The sequence below is a fragment of the Aptenodytes forsteri genome, unplaced genomic scaffold (assembly GCF_000699145.1).
Source record: "Aptenodytes forsteri isolate BGI_AS27 unplaced genomic scaffold, ASM69914v1 Scaffold299, whole genome shotgun sequence".
In the NCBI taxonomy this organism is placed as follows: Eukaryota; Metazoa; Chordata; class Aves; order Sphenisciformes; family Spheniscidae; genus Aptenodytes; species Aptenodytes forsteri.
The window spans coordinates 1,400,532-1,426,475 of NW_008794154.1; the positions used below are offsets into that span (position 1 = coordinate 1,400,532).

Sequence of the window (25,944 nt, forward strand, 5' to 3'; positions counted from 1 at the left end):
ACAACCCAACTCTTATTTTTTATTTGTTATGCACACCAAAAAGCCAAACAATTAGTTTTCTAATACCTGCAGTTGTATTATATACAAATTCCAACTACACATTTGCTCCCTTGCCATGAAAGTATGATTTCTCTACCAAAACCCATGTCAGCGAGACACTGCTCATGGGTAGGAAACTGCGTAACCTAAATTTTTGTGGAATTGTCATAAGTCTCTATTTTGTTTCTTCTTGCATTAAAGCATTTCCTCTGTTTACATCCAAGAAAAAACAACCACAGAATAAGTATTTAATTCAGGTGCTGAGCATCAAGTCTAAGAATTTTCTACACTGCATGTATATCCCTCAAGTTAGGTGCTACCATAAACTACAAAACTACCCTGGCTTTAAGATGAGCACAGGAATTATGGCCAAGCAAGGAATGTCAGTCAACTTTTTTTATGATCTGGCTAAGTATAATTAACCATCTTTAAGTCACAACCATCTGAGGGTTCTCCATAGCTCACTAATGTAATGGAATATAACTACAATACGTTTAATGATATAGTAAATAACTAATGAAATTTAATCCAATTGTATCTAATTCTATAACCTCATAAATTAAGAAATCAGGGGTTTGGTTGTCTACATGGCAAATAAATACATCACCATATGACCAGGAATTACTGGTAAACTTCAACTTTTCAAAATGTTATTGTATGTATGGCCTAAACTGAAGTGAATGTAGTAGTGTTGAGAAGATAACACACAGGAATTGAACTTCTCAGGCTGGCTATTGCCAATTTTATATGCAATTCCTCTACTTCACCATAGGCAAGCAATTTTAGAATTACATATTCTTTCATTTTATGTGATGAGATGTAGATGAACTACCTACTAATTCTTGGATTCTTTTCTTATCAAGGGTAAAAATGAAAACATTTAGAAACTATAAATAATAACTGAATAAGAGTATTATTTAATATTTAATATAATTTAATATTTTATTTACCAATATATTAAGAAATCTGTTTAGTCCACCCCTATAGTTAACATATTAAGAAACGAAAAGGTTTCCAGCTATTTTAATTGATAAAGGAGACTGAAAAAGTTGTACCTGCTCTTCTTGCAAGTAGTCATGACAATGATTAACAGGGGAAAAACATTTTACAACTCTGCATTGTTAACACTTGGTAAAAAATTTATAATTCAAACAAAACTTTCTGAGACTCACCTTTTCTCCTCTCTGTTCATTTAAAATCTCTACTCTGCGACACAGAGTTTGGATAGGATCTTTTAGTCGTGCAGATCCTATTAAGTCTTCTAAGTATTCAAGCATGCCTTCATCATGTTCAGTCTGGCCTTTCGGTTTCATCATTGCGATTTGCTCAACTTCCCCCTTTGAAAAGAAAAGTTTGATGTTTTCCTACTTTTTTTTTTTTCTGTGGGAGTTAGCATTCTGAAAAAATACAAACATCTTTGGAATGCAGGTATGTGACCATAATCTAGCATTATAAAAAGAGAACAAAATAATGCAGTAATCAAAACTGACTATTCAGAGTAGCAATATATTTGGGAAAACAAAGATCAAAATGAATAGAAATTTCCTCCAAGGAGTGCATGGTGGTGATGTGCATGAAAAACAGCGTCTTCTTCTGAAGCCAACATTCAGGTCTAAACATTTTTTCATTTCTCTAAAGATTCAAAATGTATTTCCCCAACCTAAAAAAAGAAGAAAAGAATAAAGCATGCCCTCTAGGTCATGTAGCACTCAATAGTCTTAAGGTAGCTTCATCAGGATTGAAGTCCCTGAGGGTTCTCTTTAGAAAACAGAAGGTCCATAAAATCGTGTCTGATGGATGAACTGGACTTGTAATTCATACAACTGAGACTTCCTTGTTGGAAAAAGAAAAACATTCTTTAAGTATTAGGTTTCCTTCATTTAATTTCTCTTTATGTACAGCATTAACTTTAAATTAAGCTGAATAGTAACAATAATTTGATTTTTTAAAAAATAAGAATTAGGAAAGATTAAACTGAGACATTGACAAGGACTGTTTATTTTACTGATGCTACCATTAGCCAACAAAAAAATCTACTATCAAAGTTTTATGCTTATGACAGAGTAGCACAATATCTTTCAAAATACAGATTATATTTTGTAAATTACATGATTTTATATCTCAGAAGGTGGACATGAAATTAAATATACGCATATTAAAATGGTATCTGGAACAAGAATAGATGTGATATATGCTGCAAAAATTAAATAAAGAGAACACTGAGTAAAAATTATTCATCCTTCAAAAACCTGGATAGTTAGGTACGTGACAAGAGACAACTTATTTGTAAAACAGATAACCCACAAGAATAGATGTGATATATGCTGCAAAAATTAAATAAAGAGAACACTGAGTAAAAATTATTCATCCTTCAAAAACCTGGATAGTTAGGTACGTGACAAGAGACAACTTATTTGTAAAACAGATAACCAACACTGCCTAGCACCACTATTGGTCTTCGTGACCAATTTTTAAACACATGAAATAACAAGCTGGATTAAAGTTTTTAATTTAGTTTTAGAACTGACAAGATTTAAAGAGAAAACAAAATTTATATTCCAGTATATAAATATATATAATTGGAATATAATTTATATTCCAAGCTAGGTATGTAAAAAAAGCCTAAGTCTATATCCACAGACTGAAAATACAGTTAGGAATTTAATTGTCATTGTTGGCTGCTTGTTGAGCTGACAGCTAAGCCTCTACAAAAGTATGGATGAGGAAGAACTTCTCAAGAACATACAGAAGGAGGGGTGATTAATGAGACTGCTGGAGAACCAGAAAGGACAGTCACAGAAGTCAATGAAGGGCAGGATTTCTAGGCAAGCATTCTAAGTCAGACCTGTAACCAGCTAAGAAAGTTAAGGATAAGGTACTCCTGAATGTTAGCTAAGGAAGTTACCAGAATTTTTTGCCAGTTAGTTCATTCCATGTACTCGGTATACAATGACACCTAGTGGCCCTACACTTTTCTTCCAATTAGTAAATACCATTTGGCTGAGTAGAAGGGAAAAAGCGAAGTTTTGCAGATTTTGCAAAATAAGAACTAGTATTTATTAAGATAAGTCTTTCTTGCACGTAATTCCTTTGTTAGAGTAAAACACAGAGGCAGAGGTTTGTTTGTTGGGTTTTTTTTTTATTTAAAATTCTAGAAGTTAAATGACTCTGAGCTTTTATATTCTGATAATCACTGTTCCTAAGAAGTGTCAGCAGGTTTGACAAGACAAAAAAAAAACCAAAACAACCCAACTCTTATTTTTTATTTGTTATGCACACCAAAAAGCCAAACAATTAGTTTTCTAATACCTGCAGTTGTATTATATACAAATTCCAACTACACATTTGCTCCCTTGCCATGAAAGTATGATTTCTCTACCAAAACCCATGTCAGCGAGACACTGCTCATGGGTAGGAAACTGCGTAACCTAAATTTTTGTGGAATTGTCATAAGTCTCTATTTTGTTTCTTCTTGCATTAAAGCATTTCCTCTGTTTACATCCAAGAAAAAACAACCACAGAATAAGTATTTAATTCAGGTGCTGAGCATCAAGTCTAAGAATTTTCTACACTGCATGTATATCCCTCAAGTTAGGTGCTACCATAAACTACAAAACTACCCTGGCTTTAAGATGAGCACAGGAATTATGGCCAAGCAAGGAATGTCAGTCAACTTTTTTTATGATCTGGCTAAGTATAATTAACCATCTTTAAGTCACAACCATCTGAGGGTTCTCCATAGCTCACTAATGTAATGGAATATAACTACAATACGTTTAATGATATAGTAAATAACTAATGAAATTTAATCCAATTGTATCTAATTCTATAACCTCATAAATTAAGAAATCAGGGGTTTGGTTGTCTACATGGCAAATAAATACATCACCATATGACCAGGAATTACTGGTAAACTTCAACTTTTCAAAATGTTATTGTATGTATGGCCTAAACTGAAGTGAATGTAGTAGTGTTGAGAAGATAACACACAGGAATTGAACTTCTCAGGCTGGCTATTGCCAATTTTATATGCAATTCCTCTACTTCACCATAGGCAAGCAATTTTAGAATTACATATTCTTTCATTTTATGTGATGAGATGTAGATGAACTACCTACTAATTCTTGGATTCTTTTCTTATCATGGGTAAAAGTGAAAACATTTAGAAACTATAAATAATAACTGAATAAGAGTATTATTTAATATTTAATATAATTTAATATTTTATTTACCAATATATTAAGAAATCTGTTTAGTCCACCCCTATAGTTAACATATTAAGAAACGAAAAGGTTTCCAGCTATTTTAATTGATAAAGGAGACTGAAAAAGTTGTACCTGCTCTTCTTGCAAGTAGTCATGACAATGATTAACAGGGGAAAAACATTTTACAACTCTTCATTTTTAAAACTTGGTAGTCAATTTAACTGTTTCCTAACTTTTCAACTTTGCTTTTTACTTCACTCATTATTTGAATTATGTAAAAAACCAAAAATACAACTTTGCTCATTTATCTAGTAAAAGACCTTTCAAAATACAGACAGCATTTTTGAAAGTGAAACTAAGTCAGCAGGCAGACATTTCTTGAAAAGAACACATGCTTGGGCATGCTTAACATAGCTGTCACACCTAAATTTAAAAAGTCTCAGAACGGACCACCAGGAAATCTCTTTAATTATTTGCCTCAGCTATCTTTCTCTAGTTCACAGGCATGAATTCATGAGAGGATAGGGAGCAACGTGCAAAAAAAAAAAGTAAATCATCTATTTAGTTGAGAAGACAATCAAAATGGATGTCAACACTAAGACATTAGTGACACTGGCAGACAGCTAAAAGAAAAAAAAACATCCACAAAAGTTAAGTAATCACTGTATGAAAAAGCATCAAATATCCATTGAGTATTTGGGGAAGGCTCTACATTCAGTGCAAGAACTCTAAATGGAATTACAAACCCAATTTCAGTTTCTGCATTGTGTGTGAAGTCTTCTATGTCAGACTGAAGTTATCATTGGGATGCTGGCACATCACCAGTAACAGAGGTAGTCAACTCAAATACTGTATAAAGAACATATATCTAAATAACAGTTTCTACAGAATGCCTCAGCTTACCAGTTACCAGAAAACAATTATTGGTACATTCTAATAGAGAACACAAGTTTATCTGTGGAGAAATTTCTAAGCAATAAAGTTAACTGACCGCTGTGGCAGATAATGAGAAATGTTGCTTGACAGCAGGCTACAACATTATAAAAAAAGGGCAAGAGCCATTCTCATTTGAAAGCCATTTCCTCTAGTGAAAAGTATGAGGAATTACTTCAAGGAACTTGGAAGCTGGAGATTCCGCCTTCCTTTGCATAGCCGAACTCTTGAGGAGGTGAATTATTTCAGTGCCATGATGTTTAAGATACTTTCTAAATTTAAATTTCTATTGTGCATAAGAGCAAAAACTTTAAAGCAAGTAAATTGTAAGAGCCTTCAAAAACCAGTGTAAGAATTGCTCATAATAATTGTGCTGCACACGGTGAAGCAGCAGCACAAAATACGCTAGCCAGGAGCGCCTGGACTTGTTGTGCCTGCTATGTTCAAGCCCATGAGGATGCAGTGGGTGGATGCCCATAAAGTTGCCTGAAGTGACAGAAGTGGCGACATCATCAGCATAATCTATCACTATTTTAACGTTACGAGGCTGCCAAGTCAAGGGTCTACCTATTTTGAGTTCTGTGCATTTCAGTAGAAGTTATACTTTCATCCTAGAAGGATTTTAGGAACACTGTACATTTAAGACATTATTATAGACAGAATTCATCAAGTTTCAGTTTCTATGTTGCATGCACACTCTTCTGTATTCACGTTAGACTAAAATTCTCATTAGGACTAGCACATCTCTAACAATGCGGGCAGCTTACTTAAATAGCTGCACTCCATTGCTGTATGTAAATTCCTAGAGCAAATTTGTGAAGGTGAAGAATTTCACCTTCCATGTAGCCTTCAAAAGGTGGGACAATAAAATGCCTAAACTATTACCTAATTTCTTAGAACTACTACTATTTTCTCTAAAATTACACATTCATTTCTAAAAACAGCTGATCCTCTCAGAACCGAAACCTTTTAATCTGAGTTTATCCAATCTTTTCTGGCATATGAAGATTTGAATTTTAAACAAGGTTATCAAACTGCTTGATAAAGTTTTGACCTACTCATTAAGCTGCCTTTCTGCAACTCTTACCATTAGTCTTGAAACAGGATACTACTTTTCACTTCTGTTTGTTCCTCTTGGCAGACAGTAGCATTATGTTCCAGCAACCTTCCTTTACATTGAGAGTAGGGTCAGTGGACTGAAGCACTAATTACAAAGCTAAGAAGTCTGAATGGCATAATGCACTAATCCCAATACTGACATTATCCAGCCTCAAATGTTGATAAACTAGTTGTTGGTAATTTGTGCTATGTACCAATAGCAGTTCAGCCTGTGATAGTGCTGGAACTGGAATTCTGGAGTTTCAGAATACAGCCATCAGATTCCATTTTAAAATTCTGGTATGAAATGAGACAGGGCTAGCAAAAAGCCTTTGACAGTGAAAGATTACTGACAGCAACCTTAAAACTCTTCATGAAGAAACAACCAATACTTTTTTCTTTGGTTGCAAAAACTTGCCTGCATTATGACTAGTTATTTCTGGAGAACCTATAGAGAAAAATGTTTGCTTACCAATTACTGCCTCCTCTTCTCATCCCTGAAAATTTGGGAAAAAATAACTTTTGAAAGACAGTGTCTTGCAACACAATGAGTTTTGTCAACTAAGCTGTTAATACAACATTTCCATATCTACTTTATTAGCATTGCACAGAAAAATTATGGCAGCAAGTAGGTAAAAACCATTTTCCAGGATTGTGGGTTGTCACTTAATTTCTGGTGTCTTAATCTGAAGCTTTAAAATAAAGTGCTGAAAACCTTGGGATAGATTAGCGTGATCCTATACAACCTAACAAATTGGACTAACTTTTGAGTGTTAAAACCCACACATCAAGAACACTTTTGAAGCACAGTAAAGCAGGGACACATTAAAACATATATTGTAACAAGGGAATTTTGTATCTTAGAATCCAGTAGATGGAAGTGTACTGCACTCGGGGCGGGGGGGAGTACTGGGTAGTTTGGGTGTTTTTTGAGGGGAATTTTCTGTTGCAGTCGTCGTGTTTTAGTTTTTGGAGGGGTTTTTGGGAGAGGAGCTCTTCAACACTAGTTGAATTCAAAAGTGAAGTAATGTAACATCTAACTGAATTGAAATTCACATTCAGTTTTGCTAATGAGGAACAGTTTTAGAGAAAATACTGCCTAGAAGATGCAATACTATATATTGGAAAAACCTTTCGCGTTTTTACACATGGCTGAGAAACTTAGCGAGGCATTACCTTAGAGAGCAGGACATGCTATTTGTCTCAGTTTCCCACTTCAACTGTTGCAAGTAGAACACAAGAAATCTTCTGAACCCTTTGTGGAACTTCAATGTGTTTTATCAATTGAATCCAGGCTTAAAAAATCACACATTTTGTCGATACTGGTAAATTAGACAAATCCTTTATACAAGCTGTTCTTCTTATTTACATTTTCTCCACCTTTGAGGTGCTGGGCAGGAGGAAAGCCTTCTTACTTCTTCAAGTTGTACAAAGGAAGCCAATTGCAAATAGGGAGCATCTCCTGTAATAGCCTGGATATTTTCCTCTCATAAGAAGTTTCCTGAAGTTTCAACATTTGGATTTACCCTGTCATACCTAGATGTCAAATCTACCTAGCTGTGGTTCTGCACTGATAAAAGATGATAGCTTCATTTCAGAATGCTTTTGCTACACCAGCATTTGGAGTAATGAAAAGTAAAATAAGCCTAGCTACTACAGTCTGTCCAATTTCTAATTCCTGCCTTGTAGCAGAAGTGTTACAGTACTTGGAGAGAAAGCTGTCAGCTGGGGTTACGGTCAAAACAGGTAATTTTGTTTCAAGATTACATTAAACCATCGCAAAATTTTAGATATGACAACTGTAGCTATAATACTTGGTATTTTTAATGCAATCACAGCTTTTTTTAAATTCAGAACAGTATTTTATTAGTTTCACTGTAATGGTAGCATACTTTTGGTAACATACTAGTTTTTAAGGCTTTTCAAACACCCATAAAAGGACGTTTTGTTATTGAGTCCAAAAATCATAGAATCATTTAGGTTGGAAAAGACCTTTAAGATCGAGTCCAACCATTAACCTAGCACTGTCAAGTCCACCACTAAACCATGTCCCTAAGCACCACATCTACATGTCTTTTAAATACCTCCAGGGATGGTGAGTCCCTGGAGGGGAGTCCCTCCCTGTGTTCCCCTCCCAGAGAACACTTCCCCGGGCAGCCTGTTCCAATGCTTGACAACCCTTTCGGTGAAGAAATTTTTCCTAATATCCAATCTAAACCTCCCCTGGTGCAAATCGAGGCCATTTCCCCTTGTCCTATCGCTTGTTACTTGGGAGAAGAGACTGACACCCACCTCGCTACAACCTCCTTTCAGGTAGTTCTTTGAGTGATGGATGGGTATCAGCAGGCTATACTGTAATCCCGAGCATAACACCTGTTACAGCACAATTACAATAATCTTGTAACTTCCTAATACTGTCATTATGTATATTCAATTTGCTTACTAAATTAACTGATTAAATGAATTACAGTTTGCAACTTTATGGCATTACATAACTCCATTTCATTTAAGTAATATGCAAATGTAGACAGTGGTCAGAACATCATTTAATTTAACTTTGTCAAGCATCACAAGATTAACGGTCTTGTGATGTTTGTGACAGAGCATTATGCACGTATAAAAAAGATTTAATGTAAACTTGTTGAATTTTAGATTAAAATGGTTTAAGCATGAACGTTTGTTCCCAAAAAAGGGCTATTTGAGTTATTCGGAAAATTCATACCACACTGAACTCCGAAACAATAGGGTTTTCTTTATATGCAACAGGTGATCAACAGAACTTGTCCTTTAAGCACTGAACTGAAGCAAACAGTTGAGTAGTAGCCAGCGTATCCAAAATGCTGAGAAAACAGTACTTGCAATTAAAACAGCCACCTCTAACTCAAAGGTTTGTCAGGGATTATAGTAGCCATAGGCAAAATCTGTTATTGTTCGTCCTATTGAAGAAAATCAATCTTGATCAATCCAAATTATAACCCAATTTCAATTCTTTTCTTAACTTTTTAATATGGAAGGCTAGATAGAACTGACCTGGCATAAGGCAAACTTCTCTTAATAAGATAGTAGCAAAGTTTAGAATTTGTAATCTTATTTTATGGAACACAGCTATATTTCAATTTCTTTCAAACAGTGAAGCATTTCTCCCAGAGCAAGGGAAACGTGGACAAGAGATTTTGCAAGTATTTCACCAGCCAGCTACAGGAGTTGAAAACACAATGCACACAACTTCTTAGCATCATCAGCAAAAGGAAGAGCAATGACTTACGCAGCCGGGAGAATGAAACCAGTGGCACCTTGGATTTGCTTGAAGGAGAAACCACATTAGAACATTTAGAGTGTTTACTATAAATCTATTTTTCTACAGAGACTTAAAAGATAGAAAATCCAAAACTAATTTTGCAAAATTCCAATTACTGTTTTTCCTTCTTTGGTCTTCTATTCTAACCCACTTTTGAACATTGACATTAGAACTAGCATTAATACTAAATTACAACTAATAAGGTTCAGGTTCTTTTCTGATGCAGCTCCAATTCTACATGTTTGTTTGACAGAATTTGTAACTGCAGCAAAAGTCAATTGGGAGTAAAATTACAGAAAAAGTAGTAGCGAACATCAACCCTTCTCCTAGAAACATGACTGTAATACAGCTCTTGTTGTAAGCCACAACAGGTTTTTTTTCCAATTCCATGTTATTGCTGCTATTACTTAATGCTTGCAGTCATATCTCATTTCTACCCTTCAATTTTACTAGATGGCAAATATACAGGAGGGGAGAAAGTATCAAATACTCAACATCATTCTCCGCCTTCCAAGAAAAGTGTTATAAGCTAGGTGGGAAATCAAGAAAGTCAAATAAGTAATAAATGCACATACACAAATCTACAAGGCCACTACTGTCCAAAGATGAGGAAAGACTTAGAATTAGCCTGTTATACAACATTCAGTTGTTTGCACAAAACTACTATTCTGCATTCTGGAAATAATTTAAAAGTAGCCTTTGTCAAGCTGTTTGCACATCTGTATAATTTTAGAACCTTTCTTAAGGACATTCTTGTATTTAATAGAAGAATACAAATTGAGTGCAAATCTAGACTCACTTTGGAATCTAAGTCACTTATTGTCAAACTCAACCTACAATGTTTGACTTAAGATTATTGGTATGTTCTAATTAAACTATTTAACTGATCACTTTCAATTATACACTGCCCCTAGAAAAGTCCTTTCCTCCACTTTTCATAGTCCCCTATTTTTCTGAAGAAAGCTCAATAAACACTGATTAAAATGTTGCAATTTGCAAAATAAAAATCATAGGAATTGCCAACATAAGTTTTCTGATAATGTAAGAGAATGCATTTTGAAACTGCACATAGACATATTAGCAGATCTTACACTGCTCTATATTCACTTCAGCATAAAGCGTAATATTTAAACAGTCAGTGAAATTGATTCTGTCCTCTATGAATCAGTGTGAGGCTTCTATTTTTACACAACATTTTATTCAAAGAATCTGGTTTTACTTAATTATATTATCACACTTGCTTTAATTCTTCCTACCACTTCAGCTCAGCTGTCCTTGACCTTTCTAGAACAAACCTCTCTTCACCACCAATGTTGGCAGCATATATCTCCATTTATAATCCCAGTAGAGCTTTTCAGCTAGTGCTCCACTCGGTGCTTTAGCTCAAATGTTGGTGTGCCTCATTAGGAAAGCAGACCTCAACAATCGGGAACTTCTGGCTTATCTCAGAGTGAGAAGAAAATCTGCTCTCCCTCATTTCCTCTCCAATACACTGGAAGAGCGACTCCTACATTATTTCCACAAAGCAGCAGGTGAAAAACTTGACTAAACTTCCTTTCTGGCAACATAGTCTTGCCATAGGATAAGACTTAGTACATTAGAAAATGCCGTTCCAATCAGTTACAAAAATACATACATATAAAAATCACTGTAGTTGTTTGTACTTGCTTAAGATTACATGAGAATATTTTAATTAAGTCTATCAAATACATTTAAGTGAAGTACTACTGTAATTAGTACAAAATTTACTTAAAACAGTTTCCATTTGTTTGAAAGAAAGCAGCTTCTAAAATAAATTGAAATCAACTCACAGAAGTCTGCTCCCATGATACTGTCTTTTAGTACAAAATTAATTCAGAGTTTTGTGCCATTTATTACCATTTCTACAATATTCACTTGCAAAGTTGCTGAATGGGAGTTACCTATGAAACTCCACTTTCCTTTTAAAAAGTTTTTATCGACTGTACTTCTCTTACCTTGAAAGACTGCAAAAGCAAATTTCAACAGGCATTAATGGTTGCTGTCCACAACCAGCTTGCTTTGCTCCCCAGACATGCCTACCCTGCGATGTCCAAAACTGACATTGCTTCAAATGCTCCCCATTTATTTAATAATTCCTTAGAGGCAAACCAGCCAGGATAAAGGAGCTGAGATTTTTTTTCTGGCCTCAAGGTTAACCTGTTCAGAGGAGTCACTACTGAGCAACAGCAAACCTACTTACCTTCTGAGTTTTGCCCAGCCCGGTCAGAGCACAGAACCCACACAAGTTTTCTGTATATATACACTGATGTTCCAAGTAAATCTTTTGAGAAAAGCTAAGTAATTTTATTTGTTGTTCTTTACAGATATACAAGTTACTGAAGCTGGGGCATTACGTGTGGAAGACAGAAAAATAGCAGCAAGATGCTAGATTTTACTACAGTGCTTAGCATACTTTTTTTTTGTAAGCAACAAGATGCATTTTTTCCTGTTGCAGTTTCAGGCTGTGGAAAGCTCATTAAAAATGCACTGAACAGTTGTCTATTCCTAAAGTATAAAAGCATATAGCAATTTATTAACAACATGAAATATGTAGTGTTAGAACTTAAGGATCACAAAAATGACAAACTCCTCCTGGTAAGTGTTGGCAATATCCCATTGTAACCAAAACCATTTTTAAACAAGATTTTTTTCAACTAGCTAGTTCAGGCACAGAATTTTTAATACTTCTAGAACTACTCAATTAGTCTTACATATTCTGTTTTTCCACAGGTCTTTTTTTGTAGTGTTACTCTCAGAAGTCATCAGTAGTTTGATTTTAATATTTTCAGTATGGCATCAGCGGAAGTATCTGTACCATGCCCTATCCAACTTTTACAAAATTCAGTCTGGCCTAAGCTTTTAAATCTTATCCTACAAGGCACCAAATCTGCTATGTCAGAAAGAGACTGCAGAATAGGGGGTGAAATGGGGACAAGAAACTGAAAAAAATAAAGCAGTCTTCTAAAAAGCAAACATTTTCCACTGAGTAACATTAAATATGCTAGCAAGATATAATCAAGTATCTAAAGGTTTTGTTACTACATGTAGAATATGTTCTCTTACAACTTTTTCTTTAGTACTAACTAGCACATATTCTGTCACAGACCAAAACCAGCATTTGATAATCCTTAATTAACATTTTTGCCCAAAATCTATATTACAAGTGAAATACTTTAATTACACCCTCTTGACATAGTCAAAAATCAAAGAGATTTATAACTTATTTTAAATGAGAAATTACTCTGACTTGATATCAAGTTAAACTTAGGGTAGCCTAAGAGCAGAGCAAAACCTAAATAAACCTGTTACTTATCCCTCCAATTTTAAATAACTTAATTTGAAAAACATTAGGGAAAAAAGGGCAGCCCTTGTGATAGTAGTTCACAGCCTTAGCCTTCTAACATGGTCTCATTTACTTCTAACTATAATTTTTAGTATTTGGGTTTTGAAGTTCTGCTGTCATTATGGGAAAGTATTGCTACATTTCCCAACTGGGAAGTACTCAACTTTGAATCACCAGATCAGTAGATTTCACTTTAAAAAGGTGCAAAACCTTATGTGCAAAGAGGTAGGACCTTGCTTCAGTCAGGAAGACTAAAGAAACACAGAAAATCTCAGTAGAGTTTCCTCTGCCATTCATGATAATACACTACCCACAGAGCCTAGCGGAATGAAAGAAAAAAATAATGGTGGGAACCATTGCTTTATGCCTTAATATTGGTTATACCTCCCCCTTATTTCCCGTTGTACAGGTGGAAAGCATAAAACTCAAGCTTTTAGGAAAAGGTATGCTCTCCTCATTGATAACTTCCTGGGAAACAATTAATGGGAGAAGAAAACAAATCACATTTGGGGGGGAAAAATAAAATAAATTAAAAAAGCTTAGCAATACTCCCTCCCAAATGTTACCTTCCCCTCCTTCCAGTGGTAAAAGGGCATGTTCTTTAACACTAAGCTTTAGATATCTCTGCACCATAATTTCCACCTAGCTTAATCTTTGACTCTGCATTCTCTCCCTTTTAGAAATTTTGCTAAAATACTTCAGAACAACTGTATAGAAAAAGAGTGTATTTACGACAGTTGTTTTATTGGAGGTATTTCTCACTCCATCTTGTAACAGAAAATACAGGAATAAAGTGTTGGAGGGAATAATTAATTGGCATGGAGACTTCAAAACAGATATATCCTCTTTTTGTGGGTGTAACTGTAAAAAAGGACTGCACGAAAAGGCTTGAGGAAGTGAAGCAAGCACAGCGACCTATCTAGATTTTTTTTTTTTTTTTAGAGGGGAACTGGAAGCTCCTTTGACAGAAACAGGCCTAAAATAAACGCTATTGAAAAATTTCAGACCTTGGGAGGCTCCCACTGTTCACTAATTTTCTAGGCCATGATCCTTCAAGAGTAGATTTGGGACCTGTTAGTAATAGTAGTGAAATAATTACAGGTAATTGCAGATATAGTTACTCAATTGAATTAATATTTAAATACTTCCATCAACTACTTTAACTCAATTTACATTTTAAGTAATTGTTTGGCACATAGCAAAATTTTCCATTATTATTTAAAAACGAGAAAGAATTAGTGTGGTTCTCTTCAGCCTGTCTTTTAAACAGCAAACAGATGCCAGCAAGCCTTATAATTTTAAGGTCAAACGTGAATATAAGTGATATTATATTGACAAATTCTATGATTATTTTTACAGTATGAGCTGTAAACTGTAGCTTTTAAAAACATAGCTTGAATTGGCTATAAACCTCCCATTCTTTGAGTCCTCTACAGTTGTTAAACAAGTGTAAACAAAAAGTACACTTCATGTGTTTTTTCTTGCACTCAATTTTTATGCACAGTTAATTTTTATATACATACTTCTCCAGTAAAACCATGTCTATATATGAGCGCCGTAGAGAACTTAACAGTAGAATCATTACGATTTAAGTTAATATTGATGCACTTTTATCTAAAGTATAAACAAGTTGCTGAATCTCTGCCACGCTTAAGCAGCACGATAATATTGGGGTTTAAGGTTTATTTTACTACACCAATATTTACGTGCTGCTAGGGCGGAACAAGTATGACAACTCTTCTATTCATCCACATGTCAGGAACACAAATTTGTTAATAGAAAAATTTATTAGTATCTTCAACTGTTTCTCTTCCTTAAATTTCTAAAGCAGCAAATAATGATTCGCATCTTTATTAGTGCATGCAAACCATGATGTGCTGCTAGAGTACTTTAAGGCCTCAAATACAAGACTTAAAAGCTAGGCAGTATTTTTTATAACTACAACTGGAAATATAGCTTTACTTAAAATTGTTTTTATTCATACACCAACCTGTAAAATTAAGAACCTGTTATGGTCCAGATCAATTCCATGGCTTCGAAGAAGAATACCAACATCTTTGAATGTCTTTTTCTTTCCATTGATGTGGTAGACAGAAGAATTATCTCTATAGGCAGTTCTAGATACACAAAAATTGCTGTTAGGAATGACTTCGTAATCATCTCCTTCCTGTTTTAAGGAAAAACAAAGCCAGAAAAACAATTACTGTATCACAGGTTTACCTCATTTCACAATTAAGCACAGAAGTTTTACCATGTTCAGGTTTTAAGTCAACTGCACTCTGAGGTCTAGTAGAAGTGGGAACTGTCTTAAAGCTGCATATCTCAAAAAAGAGAGAAAAAACCAAAAAAAATCCTTGAGAACCGGACAAAAAAAAATAGCCCAAATCACTTAAACTGAATGGCCTTCATATTATGCCTTTTCCACCTCTAATACAAGCTATTGCTTTAAAAATAATTTATTCTCTTTACCACTGCTTCAAATCACAAAGGAAAAGGCCTACTTCAAATTTAAAGTGGCTGTGCCACCCTTTAAATTTTAGATTAGGAAGTCTTGAATGACTTAACTACTGTTTGCATTTTAAGCTCCTCTTTTATAGTGCTAGGAAAAGGAGTTACTTTTAGCTGAGTAGTTCTAAAGAGAAACTGTAGAAGATAAAAAAGCAAAACATCAAAGATGTGACAAATAGGACATCATCGGCTTCAAAAGGTATCTTAGACTTACCTACAAAGCAGCAACTAAAATAAAGCTGGTACTATACTTTAAAAAGTTAAAATTGATGCATGCTTCTTGTAAAGACTTAAACTGGCCTACCACTTTCCCAGATCAATCCCCCAAGAGCATAATCAAATTGGTATCTAGTATATGCAGAAGTGTTTTAGATCATAAAGTTAGCTCCTAGAGGTTAAAACAAAGTCAAGTGAAAGAAAACAAGAATAAATTTAATATTTTTAAAATCTGGTTATTATAAATACAAGCAAAAGGTATGTGTGTATGTATATCAAGTCAAAGAAAAAAAAAATTGTCTTTTAAAACAGTTCCTTCAAAGGCTTCAATATATTGCCACTTTATTAACACGATTTTTGAAATTTCAGTGTACATTTCCCACTATTTTAATTGATCCCAGACTCAACAGACTCAACAGTTGATACTCCAGCTAGAACGTGTGCACAAAAATTAAATTTAAATGAAGTAAGAGAAATAAATCCCTTGCACTGTAATTGCAATAAATCAACAAAAATATCTAGAAGTTTTTATCAATATATGAAGTGGCAAGCAAAATAAATATTTTTTTTTAATTTGCCAACACTTTCTATTTCTTTCAAACAAAATATCAGGTTCAAAAAAATTTAGTGGTAGGATGTGAGGTCCAGAATTTTTGATGAAAAAAATCTGTTTTAAAATTGCAGGCATGTTTACAGTATATAAAGTGTAAATAAGAAAGTTTCAGATTCATTATATATTTTTCTAAATTTAGATAACCTAAAATAGTTTCTAATTGGTTTTAAAAGTTTTGCTTAAATAGGTTTTATTTCTTAATATATATGTGCTCATACTATAAATTTAAGAATATATAACATGTCCAAACAGACTTTTAAATTTTTAGGAGTCCTATTAATTTCAGAAATAAGTTTTATTTACTTGAGGTAAACGAAATGACAACTCTAAAACGACTTCTTCTTAAAATGATTATTACATATTTCTAAATAGTTTTAAAGCAGACATACACCAGATATTACTCCTGCAGAAAATAAAAAGAGTCCCTACTAATATTTTAAGAACTGCACTACTCAATAGAGGAATTTAAGCTAATTAACTTTGAACTGATGTTTTACACCCCGAATGTAAACTAATCATGCTATGAAGTCTTCCCCAGCTCAAACTAAAATAACCAAATATTAAAAGTTTTCAAATCCTTAAAGAAAAAAAAGTCTCCACTGTTCTGAATAGAAGCATACATACCTTGTCAATGATCTTTTGGAAGTGGACTTCCACAGAACAACTCTGGATGTCCGTATGTTCGTCAGAATTATGGATCAGCACAGAGAGTTTTTTGGATCTAATTTTTTGTGCTCGATACCCAAACACAAAAAGCATTGAATCAATGACATTGGATTTTCCACTGCCATTTGGCCCAATAATACATGAAAAACGCTGCATAATAGAAGGAAAAAAGTGATATTCAAAGGGAAATAGATCCTGGCCAGTGTACATCACCCATTTCATTTGTGAACAGTTTAAAACACAATTATTCCTAGCGCATGCAACTGCAGACTATTTGATAGCTTAGTTTTTACTGCCAAAGGTAAAGCAGTACAACTTATTTAATAAAAAAACCACACCTCAGCTCAGCTTTCTAAATTTTAACTTGTTAACTCAAAGCGATACTGCATTTAGCAAGCATGTTCACAAGGAAAGTTTCATGATTAGCCACGTAAGTCTCTTGTGGGCACTAAAAAATATTCTCATTCTTCAAACACACCCCTAAAAGTTCTCCAGTAAACGAAATAAAGAGAAAAGTGTGCTTTTTTAAGGTTTACTGACAAATTAAAATTGTACAGTATCACAAAGTTGCACTTAACTGCTTTCTCTACTGTCCAATAATGAAAATTTAGAATATCACTACATAAGTAATTCTAAAGCTTAAATATTTTTCAGCTATTTTGAGGTAAGCTTACATGAAAATACAGGAAGGAATACTAACACACAGCGAAGTTTCACCTTCATTTAAAAAATGCTTAAGGTAAAAGAAAGATACCTTATGAAAAGGTCCCAAAGTTTGCTCCCCTGCATAGGATTTGAAGTTCTGGTTTACAATATGAGTTATCATGAGACGAGGAGCACCAGCTTCATTGGTCATTGTTGGAGGTGGGGGAGGAGAGATGCTACCCAAAATCTCTTCTAAACTTCGATTATCAAGCACCTCATTTGAGACTGCTAAAAAACATCCAAAATAAACAGAAAGAAAAAAAAAAGACTATAATCTCTCAATGACTAGACACCTTTTAAAATGTTCAACTGGAAAAGCAAACATCATTTCTATATGATTCAAACCTATACTTTTGCCTGTAATTATTAAAATAAGCTAAGCGGAATTAAAAGTCTTCTTTCCATGAACTGAATCTTTAAAAAGAGATACTTAAGATGTCCCATCGATTCACTAGTGGGTTTGTTCTTTCATTATGTAATTCTTATTCTAACACACTTTAATAGGCACTCTGCAATTACAATAGCTACAACTGTCACAATAAGCCTACAAATCTGAAACAGGCAAAGTCTTTCTCATTAATAAGTGCAAAGCCACATTTCAAGCGTGCTCACAAGTCACTCTGCAAGATTTGGGGATCGCTGCACAATGCTCTGAAAGCTGTAATGACAGCACAACTACTCTGCAAAGACAGGAAGTTTGTTACGAAAACAAACTGGCCCCCTGGATATCAGCTAGTTGTAAGCAAAGCAGCTTTTCAACAGTTACTAGCAACTTTTTCTTCAAATAGACAGTAGTTTTTGCCACCAATTTAAACATATTAGTCCATTTGTCAAACACCTTGCTTTAACAATTGCATATCTGGCCACCTAAAGAGACACACACTGCTGTTTTTCCAGCCATTTTCAGCAAAAACTCAACTTAAGAAACTCAAGAAAATACACTGCTTCATGAAAAAGAAAGTCAAATCATTTTAAGAGTTAAGTAAATAAACTTGACATTTATTCCATTCCAAGAAATCCCATACCATTGGCTGCATATAAATTTGAAAAATCCTGCTGTTGTACCACAATCTTAAGCACAATGTTACAGATCAGGAATACGAAATAGGCTTTATTAGGAGAAAGTCTATAAATTGCTTTTGCACTTGTACTAAATCACTGGTCCAAACACTTTAACTCTTTGCAAGCCCTCTTTACCATTTTAAAAGCAGTTTAAACTTGCCAGGAGTCAAGGCTTTCAATATTCCTTTCTAGAAGAGAAAAGAGCAAATCCTATCTGGAACAGCTGGTAAATTCAACTGAATGTTGTTGCTAAACAGGTACTATCATCAAGTTTACACACCATCAGAACCACAATATTCAGACCTACCTTGTGGAGGTACTTCGCCAAGCTGTCTGTTGCCCTCATTTTCCACTTCCATGTCACTGGTGGACTCCTCTAAGGGCTCTCTGCCTTTCCGATGGGCTGCTGTAGAGGTTTTGGTGCTCTTGCTTGGCATGATCTCTGTTGGCTGTTCCCCTTCCATTCCAAGCAATCAAACTACTGAAGGGATCTATCTCCTTTGCTAACATAAACAAGAAAACCCCGTGATCTAAGCATTGAACTACAATCCTCTAAGGAATATACCTACATGTTTGCCCAGATGTTTGACTAATTTAGAAACTAAAGACTAGAGGTATTTTGAATACAAAAATCCAAATTTGAAACAAAACCTCAACCTTCGCCTCATAATGATATATTTTAAGATACATCACCCCCCAAAACAACGGACCAACCCTAATCTGTAGAAACTGCATGAATCTACCTACTGAAAACTCATACAGCCATGTTCAATGTAGTTACTATGCTCAGAGAAAGCAACCATGATGCTGGGGGCAAAAGAGTTAAAGACACATTCGCAATAACAAACTGAGTAGCCATATGTCTTCTGGAAGCACTCTTTACATACATGTTTCAGACCCGACTCACATTTTACTTTCAACAGTGCATACTGACTATGTATTTTATATGGATAGATAAACAAAAAGACCTGCATAATTATAGCAAAGACTTGACTCTTGAACAGTTATAATCAACACATTCATTTCACAAAATATAACACAACCACTACTTGCCAACACTCAACATTTAACAGAGAAAGCGAAACAAAATACCTTAATCTAGTTGTGATGTTAAAGTTAACTGATCAAGAACGAAACATTACAAAAGTCCATCAGCTGGCACTTAAGCACAGCTCCCAAAAAGTATAAATAGAAAGCAACCGATGAGAAGAAAGACGACTGCAGGAGCAAAACTCTCTCCAAAGAGTTTAAATTGCTGCAAGTGGCGAAGTTAGTTCGCAGAAAAACAGACATGAGAAAGTTTACTTCTCGCAAGATAAAAAACTGACGTGGTTAGAAAGTCATCTTACAATTGGTGCCAATCATTTGACGTTTTCAGACCTACCCCCAACCCACACTCTCATGAGAGTCCTTCATTTGGGACAATGGGGGAGGGGGGGAAATGAGAGAAAGAACTCATTTTAAGGCAATTTGAATCTATGCCCCTGTTAAGAAGTGTTCCGCAATGGCTGTCTCAGACAATTAATGCCCCTCAAACACTACTGTTTGCATTTTAAGCTCCTCTTTTATAGTGCTAGGAAAAGGAGTTACTTTTAGCTGAGTAGTTCTAAAGAGAAACTGTAGAAGATAAAAAAGCAAAACATCAAAGATGTGACAAATAGGACATCATCGGCTTCAAAAGGTATCTTAGACTTACCTACAAAGCAGCAACTAAAATAAAGCTGGTACTATACTTTAAAAAGTTAAAATTGATGCATGCTTCTTGTAAAGACTTAAACTGGCCTACCACTTTCCCAGATCAATCCCCCAAGAGCATAATCAAATTGGTATCTAGTATATGCAGAAGTGTTTTAGATCATAAAGTTAGCTCCTAGAGGTTAAAACAAAGTCAAGTGAAAAAAAACAAGAATAAATTTAATATTTTTAAAATCTGGTTATTATAAATACAAGCAAAAGGTATGTGTGTATGTATATCAAGTCAAAGAAAAAAAAAATTGTCTTTTAAAACAGTTCCTTCAAAGGCTTCAATATATTGCCACTTTATTAACACGATTTTTGAAATTTCAGTGTACATTTCCCACTATTTTGACTGATCCCAGACTCAACAGTTGATACTCCAGCTAGAACGTGTGCACAAAAATTAAATTTAAATGAAGTAAGAGAAATAAATCCCTTGCACTGTAATTGCAATAAATCAACAAAAATATCTAGAAGTTTTTATCAATATATGAAGTGGCAAGCAAAATAAATATTTTTTTTTAATTTGCCAACACTTTCTATTTCTTTCAAACAAAATATCAGGTTCAAAAAAATTTAGTGGTAGGATGTGAGGTCCAGAATTTTTGATGAAAAAAATCTGTTTTAAAATTGCAGGCATGTTTACAGTATATAAAGTGTAAATAAGAAAGTTTCAGATTCATTATATATTTTTCTAAATTTAGATAACCTAAAATAGTTTCTAATTGGTTTTAAAAGTTTTGCTTAAATAGGTTTTATTTCTTAATATATATGTGCTCATACTATAAATTTAAGAATATATAACATGTCCAAACAGACTTTTAAATTTTTAGGAGTCCTATTAATTTCAGAAATAAGTTTTATTTACTTGAGGTAAACGAAATGACAACTCTAAAACGACTTCTTCTTAAAATGATTATTACATATTTCTAAATAGTTTTAAAGCAGACATACACCAGATATTAATCCTGCAGAAAATAAAAAGAGTCCCTACTAATATTTTAAGAACTGCACTACTCAATAGAGGAATTTAAGCTAATTAACTTTGAACTGATGTTTTACACCCCGAATGTAAACTAATCATGCTATGAAGTCTTCCCCAGCTCAAACTAAAATAACCAAATATTAAAAGTTTTCAAATCCTTAAAGAAAAAAAAGTCTCCACTGTTCTGAATAGAAGCATACATACCTTGTCAATGATCTTTTGGAAGTGGACTTCCACAGAACAACTCTGGATGTCCGTATGTTCGTCAGAATTATGGATCAGCACAGAGAGTTTTTTGGATCTAATTTTTTGTGCTCGATACCCAAACACAAAAAGCATTGAATCAATGACATTGGATTTTCCACTGCCATTTGGCCCAATAATACATGAAAAACGCTGCATAATAGAAGGAAAAAAGTGATATTCAAAGGGAAATAGATCCTGGCCAGTGTACATCACCCATTTCATTTGTGAACAGTTTAAAACACAATTATTCCTAGCGCATGCAACTGCAGACTATTTGATAGCTTAGTTTTTACTGCCAAAGGTAAAGCAGTACAACTTATTTAATAAAAAAACCACACCTCAGCTCAGCTTTCTAAATTTTAACTTGTTAACTCAAAGCGATACTGCATTTAGCAAGCATGTTCACAAGGAAAGTTTCATGATTAGCCACGTAAGTCTCTTGTGGGCACTAAAAAATATTCTCATTCTTCAAACACACCCCTAAAAGTTCTCCAGTAAACGAAATAAAGAGAAAAGTGTGCTTTTTTAAGGTTTACTGACAAATTAAAATTGTACAGTATCACAAAGTTGCACTTAACTGCTTTCTCTACTGTCCAATAATGAAAATTTAGAATATCACTACATAAGTAATTCTAAAGCTTAAATATTTTTCAGCTATTTTGAGGTAAGCTTACATGAAAATACAGGAAGGAATACTAACACACAGCGAAGTCTCACCTTCATTTAAAAAATGCTTAAGGTAAAAGAAAGATACCTTATGAAAAGGTCCCAAAGTTTGCTCCCCTGCATAGGATTTGAAGTTCTGGTTTACAATATGAGTTATCATGAGACGAGGAGCACCAGCTTCATTGGTCATTGTTGGAGGTGGGGGAGGAGAGATGCTACCCAAAATCTCTTCTAAACTTCGATTATCAAGCACCTCATTTGAGACTGCTAAAAAACATCCAAAATAAACAGAAAGAAAAAAAAAAGACTATAATCTCTCAATGACTAGACACCTTTTAAAATGTTCAACTGGAAAAGCAAACATCATTTCTATATGATTCAAACCTATACTTTTGCCTGTAATTATTAAAATAAGCTAAGCGGAATTAAAAGTCTTCTTTCCATGAACTGAATCTTTAAAAAGAGATACTTAAGATGTCCCATCGATTCACTAGTGGGTTTGTTCTTTCATTATGTAATTCTTATTCTAACACACTTTAATAGGCACTCTGCAATTACAATAGCTACAACTGTCACAATAAGCCTACAAATCTGAAACAGGCAAAGTCTTTCTCATTAATAAGTGCAAAGCCACATTTCAAGCGTGCTCACAAGTCACTCTGCAAGATTTGGGGATCGCTGCACAATGCTCTGAAAGCTGTAATGACAGCACAACTACTCTGCAAAGACAGGAAGTTTGTTACGAAAACAAACTGGCCCCCTGGATATCAGCTAGTTGTAAGCAAAGCAGCTTTTCAACAGTTACTAGCAACTTTTTCTTCAAATAGACAGTAGTTTTTGCCACCAATTTAAACATATTAGTCCATTTGTCAAACACCTTGCTTTAACAATTGCATATCTGGCCACCTAAAGAGACACACACTGCTGTTTTTCCAGCCATTTTCAGCAAAAACTCAACTTAAGAAACTCAAGAAAATACACTGCTTCATGAAAAAGAAAGTCAAATCATTTTAAGAGTTAAGTAAATAAACTTGACATTTATTCCATTCCAAGAAATCCCATACCATTGGCTGCATATAAATTTGAAAAATCCTGCTGTTGTACCACAATCTTAAGCACAATGTTACAGATCAGGAATACGAAATAGGCTTTATTAGGAGAAAGTCTATAAATTGCTTTTGCACTTGTACTAAATCACTGGTCCAAACACTTTAACTCTTTGCAAGCCCTCTTTACCATTTTAAAAGCAGTTTAAACTTGCCAGGAGTCAAGGCTTTCAATATTCCTTTCTAGAAGAGAAAAGAGCAAATCCTATCTGGAACAGCTGGTAAATTCAACTGAATGTTGTTGCTAAACAGGTACTATCATCAAGTTTACACACCATCAGAACCACAATATTCAGACCTACCTTGTGGAGGTACTTCGCCAAGCTGTCTGTTGCCCTCATTTTCCACTTCCATGTCACTGGTGGACTCCTCTAAGGGCTCTCTGCCTTTCCGATGGGCTGCTGTAGAGGTTTTGGTGCTCTTGCTTGGCATGATCTCTGTTGGCTGTTCCCCTTCCATTCCAAGCAATCAAACTACTGAAGGGATCTATCTCCTTTGCTAACATAAACAAGAAAACCCCGTGATCTAAGCATTGAACTACAATCCTCTAAGGAATATACCTACATGTTTGCCCAGATGTTTGACTAATTTAGAAACTAAAGACTAGAGGTATTTTGAATACAAAAATCCAAATTTGAAACAAAACCTCAACCTTCGCCTCATAATGATATATTTTAAGATACATCACCCCCCAAAACAACGGACCAACCCTAATCTGTAGAAACTGCATGAATCTACCTACTGAAAACTCATACAGCCATGTTCAATGTAGTTACTATGCTCAGAGAAAGCAACCATGATGCTGGGGGCAAAAGAGTTAAAGACACATTCGCAATAACAAACTGAGTAGCCATATGTCTTCTGGAAGCACTCTTTACATACATGTTTCAGACCCGACTCACATTTTACTTTCAACAGTGCATACTGACTATGTATTTTATATGGATAGATAAACAAAAAGACCTGCATAATTATAGCAAAGACTTGACTCTTGAACAGTTATAATCAACACATTCATTTCACAAAATATAACACAACCACTACTTGCCAACACTCAACATTTAACAGAGAAAGCGAAACAAAATACCTTAATCTAGTTGTGATGTTAAAGTTAACTGATCAAGAACGAAACATTACAAAAGTCCATCAGCTGGCACTTAAGCACAGCTCCCAAAAAGTATAAATAGAAAGCAACCGATGAGAAGAAAGACGACTGCAGGAGCAAAACTCTCTCCAAAGAGTTTAAATTGCTGCAAGTGGCGAAGTTAGTTCGCAGAAAAACAGACATGAGAAAGTTTACTTCTCGCAAGATAAAAAACTGACGTGGTTAGAAAGTCATCTTACAATTGGTGCCAATCATTTGACGTTTTCAGACCTACCCCCAACCCACACTCTCATGAGAGTCCTTCATTTGGGACAATGGGGGAGGGGGGGAAATGAGAGAAAGAACTCATTTTAAGGCAATTTGAATCTATGCCCCTGTTAAGAAGTGTTCCGCAATGGCTGTCTCAGACAATTACAGCCTCTCAAAGTACCAGATTTATTTTTTTTTTCCCAAAACTGCTCCACTCCAACAGAATTGTGCAATATAGACCTATTTACCTTACCAACCCTTCCCCCCCAGATACTTCAACAGAATGAACAAGCATAACTACTTGACCTCAGCTTTTAAATCCCGATAAATCAGCTGCCACATACTCTCTAACAAATTTAACAAATTCGTGCTCAGCCCCTCCCCTGAGTCAGCTCAAAGGTGTTTGTTAAAAGCATCTCTCGACGATCTCCTGCCAAGTGCCGTTTTTGTTACAGGGATGGTGAAAAAGAGTCAGAGACGGACAGAAAGGCTTCCTTATTAACAGCCGGTTAAATTTGATAACGATAACCCATGTCAGTGAAAAATTTTTGGTTTGGTTTTTTTTTTTTTAATCCATCCGTTGATCTAAAGAGTCCAACTACACCCTTGTCACGGTCTTTCCAAGTCGTTACGGACTTTCTTATGATTTGTGTCTCATACTTCAAGCATAAAAGGAGCAGGCAGAGCTAGTTACGGAAGGGTCCCTGCTTTGTAAGCAGATTAAAATCGGGCCTCCGTGCTACCGAAACGTATTCCTGTACTTTCCCGTCCTAGGTGGGTCTCTGATTCACGTTCCCCAGAGGTCCATAAGGGCACAGCGGGAAACCTTGGGCTTTCTCCCTTGGGCTGCAAAGGACCCTCTCTCATCCACCCTTCCCAAACCCATCTGCCGACACCAGCCAGGACGGACACGCCGGGCGCCGTGCCCCGCCGGCGCGGTGACCGAGCGGCCGTCGGGCAGCCCGGACCCCTCGGGAAAGGGGCCCGCGGCTGCAGCCCCCGCCCGGGCCCCGAGAAAGGGGCTACCGCCGCCTTTCGCTCTCTCAGGGCAAGAAGGAAAGGGGAAAGAGTAAGGCGCGGGGCAGAGCCCGCCGCCCCCCTGCCCTCCCCCTCAGCACCCCCTGCCCAAGGAAGTGCCCTGAG

General features: G+C 35.2%; 2 protein-coding genes across 2 annotated transcripts in view; both read right to left on the reverse strand.

Annotated features, from left to right (window-relative positions):
- SMC4 (structural maintenance of chromosomes 4) overlaps positions 1-19,885 on the reverse strand; it is a 43,274-nt gene extending 23,389 nt beyond the window's left edge. Inside the window, exons 1-6 of the mRNA XM_009278981.2 lie at positions 19,800-19,885; positions 19,015-19,210; positions 17,695-17,873; positions 16,899-17,090; positions 14,928-15,104; positions 1,212-1,376 (exon numbers count right to left, since the gene is read on the reverse strand). Of these exons, the coding sequence (XP_009277256.1) occupies positions 1,212-1,376; positions 14,928-15,104; positions 16,899-17,090; positions 17,695-17,873; positions 19,015-19,171 (870 nt within the window). The 5' untranslated portion in view covers positions 19,172-19,210; positions 19,800-19,885. The remainder of the gene's footprint in view (positions 1-1,211; positions 1,377-14,927; positions 15,105-16,898; positions 17,091-17,694; positions 17,874-19,014; positions 19,211-19,799) is intronic.
- Positions 19,886-21,529: 1,644 nt separating this feature from the next.
- Positions 21,530-23,879, reverse strand: LOC109279464 (structural maintenance of chromosomes protein 4-like). The gene is made up of 4 exons (XM_019471971.1): positions 23,750-23,879; positions 22,430-22,608; positions 21,634-21,825; positions 21,530-21,553 (listed from the first exon to the last, which is right to left on the reverse strand). The coding sequence occupies exons 1-4, from the start codon at positions 23,877-23,879 to the stop codon at positions 21,530-21,532; spliced, it is 525 nt and encodes a 174-aa protein (XP_019327516.1).
- Positions 23,880-25,944: the final 2,065 nt, after the last annotated feature.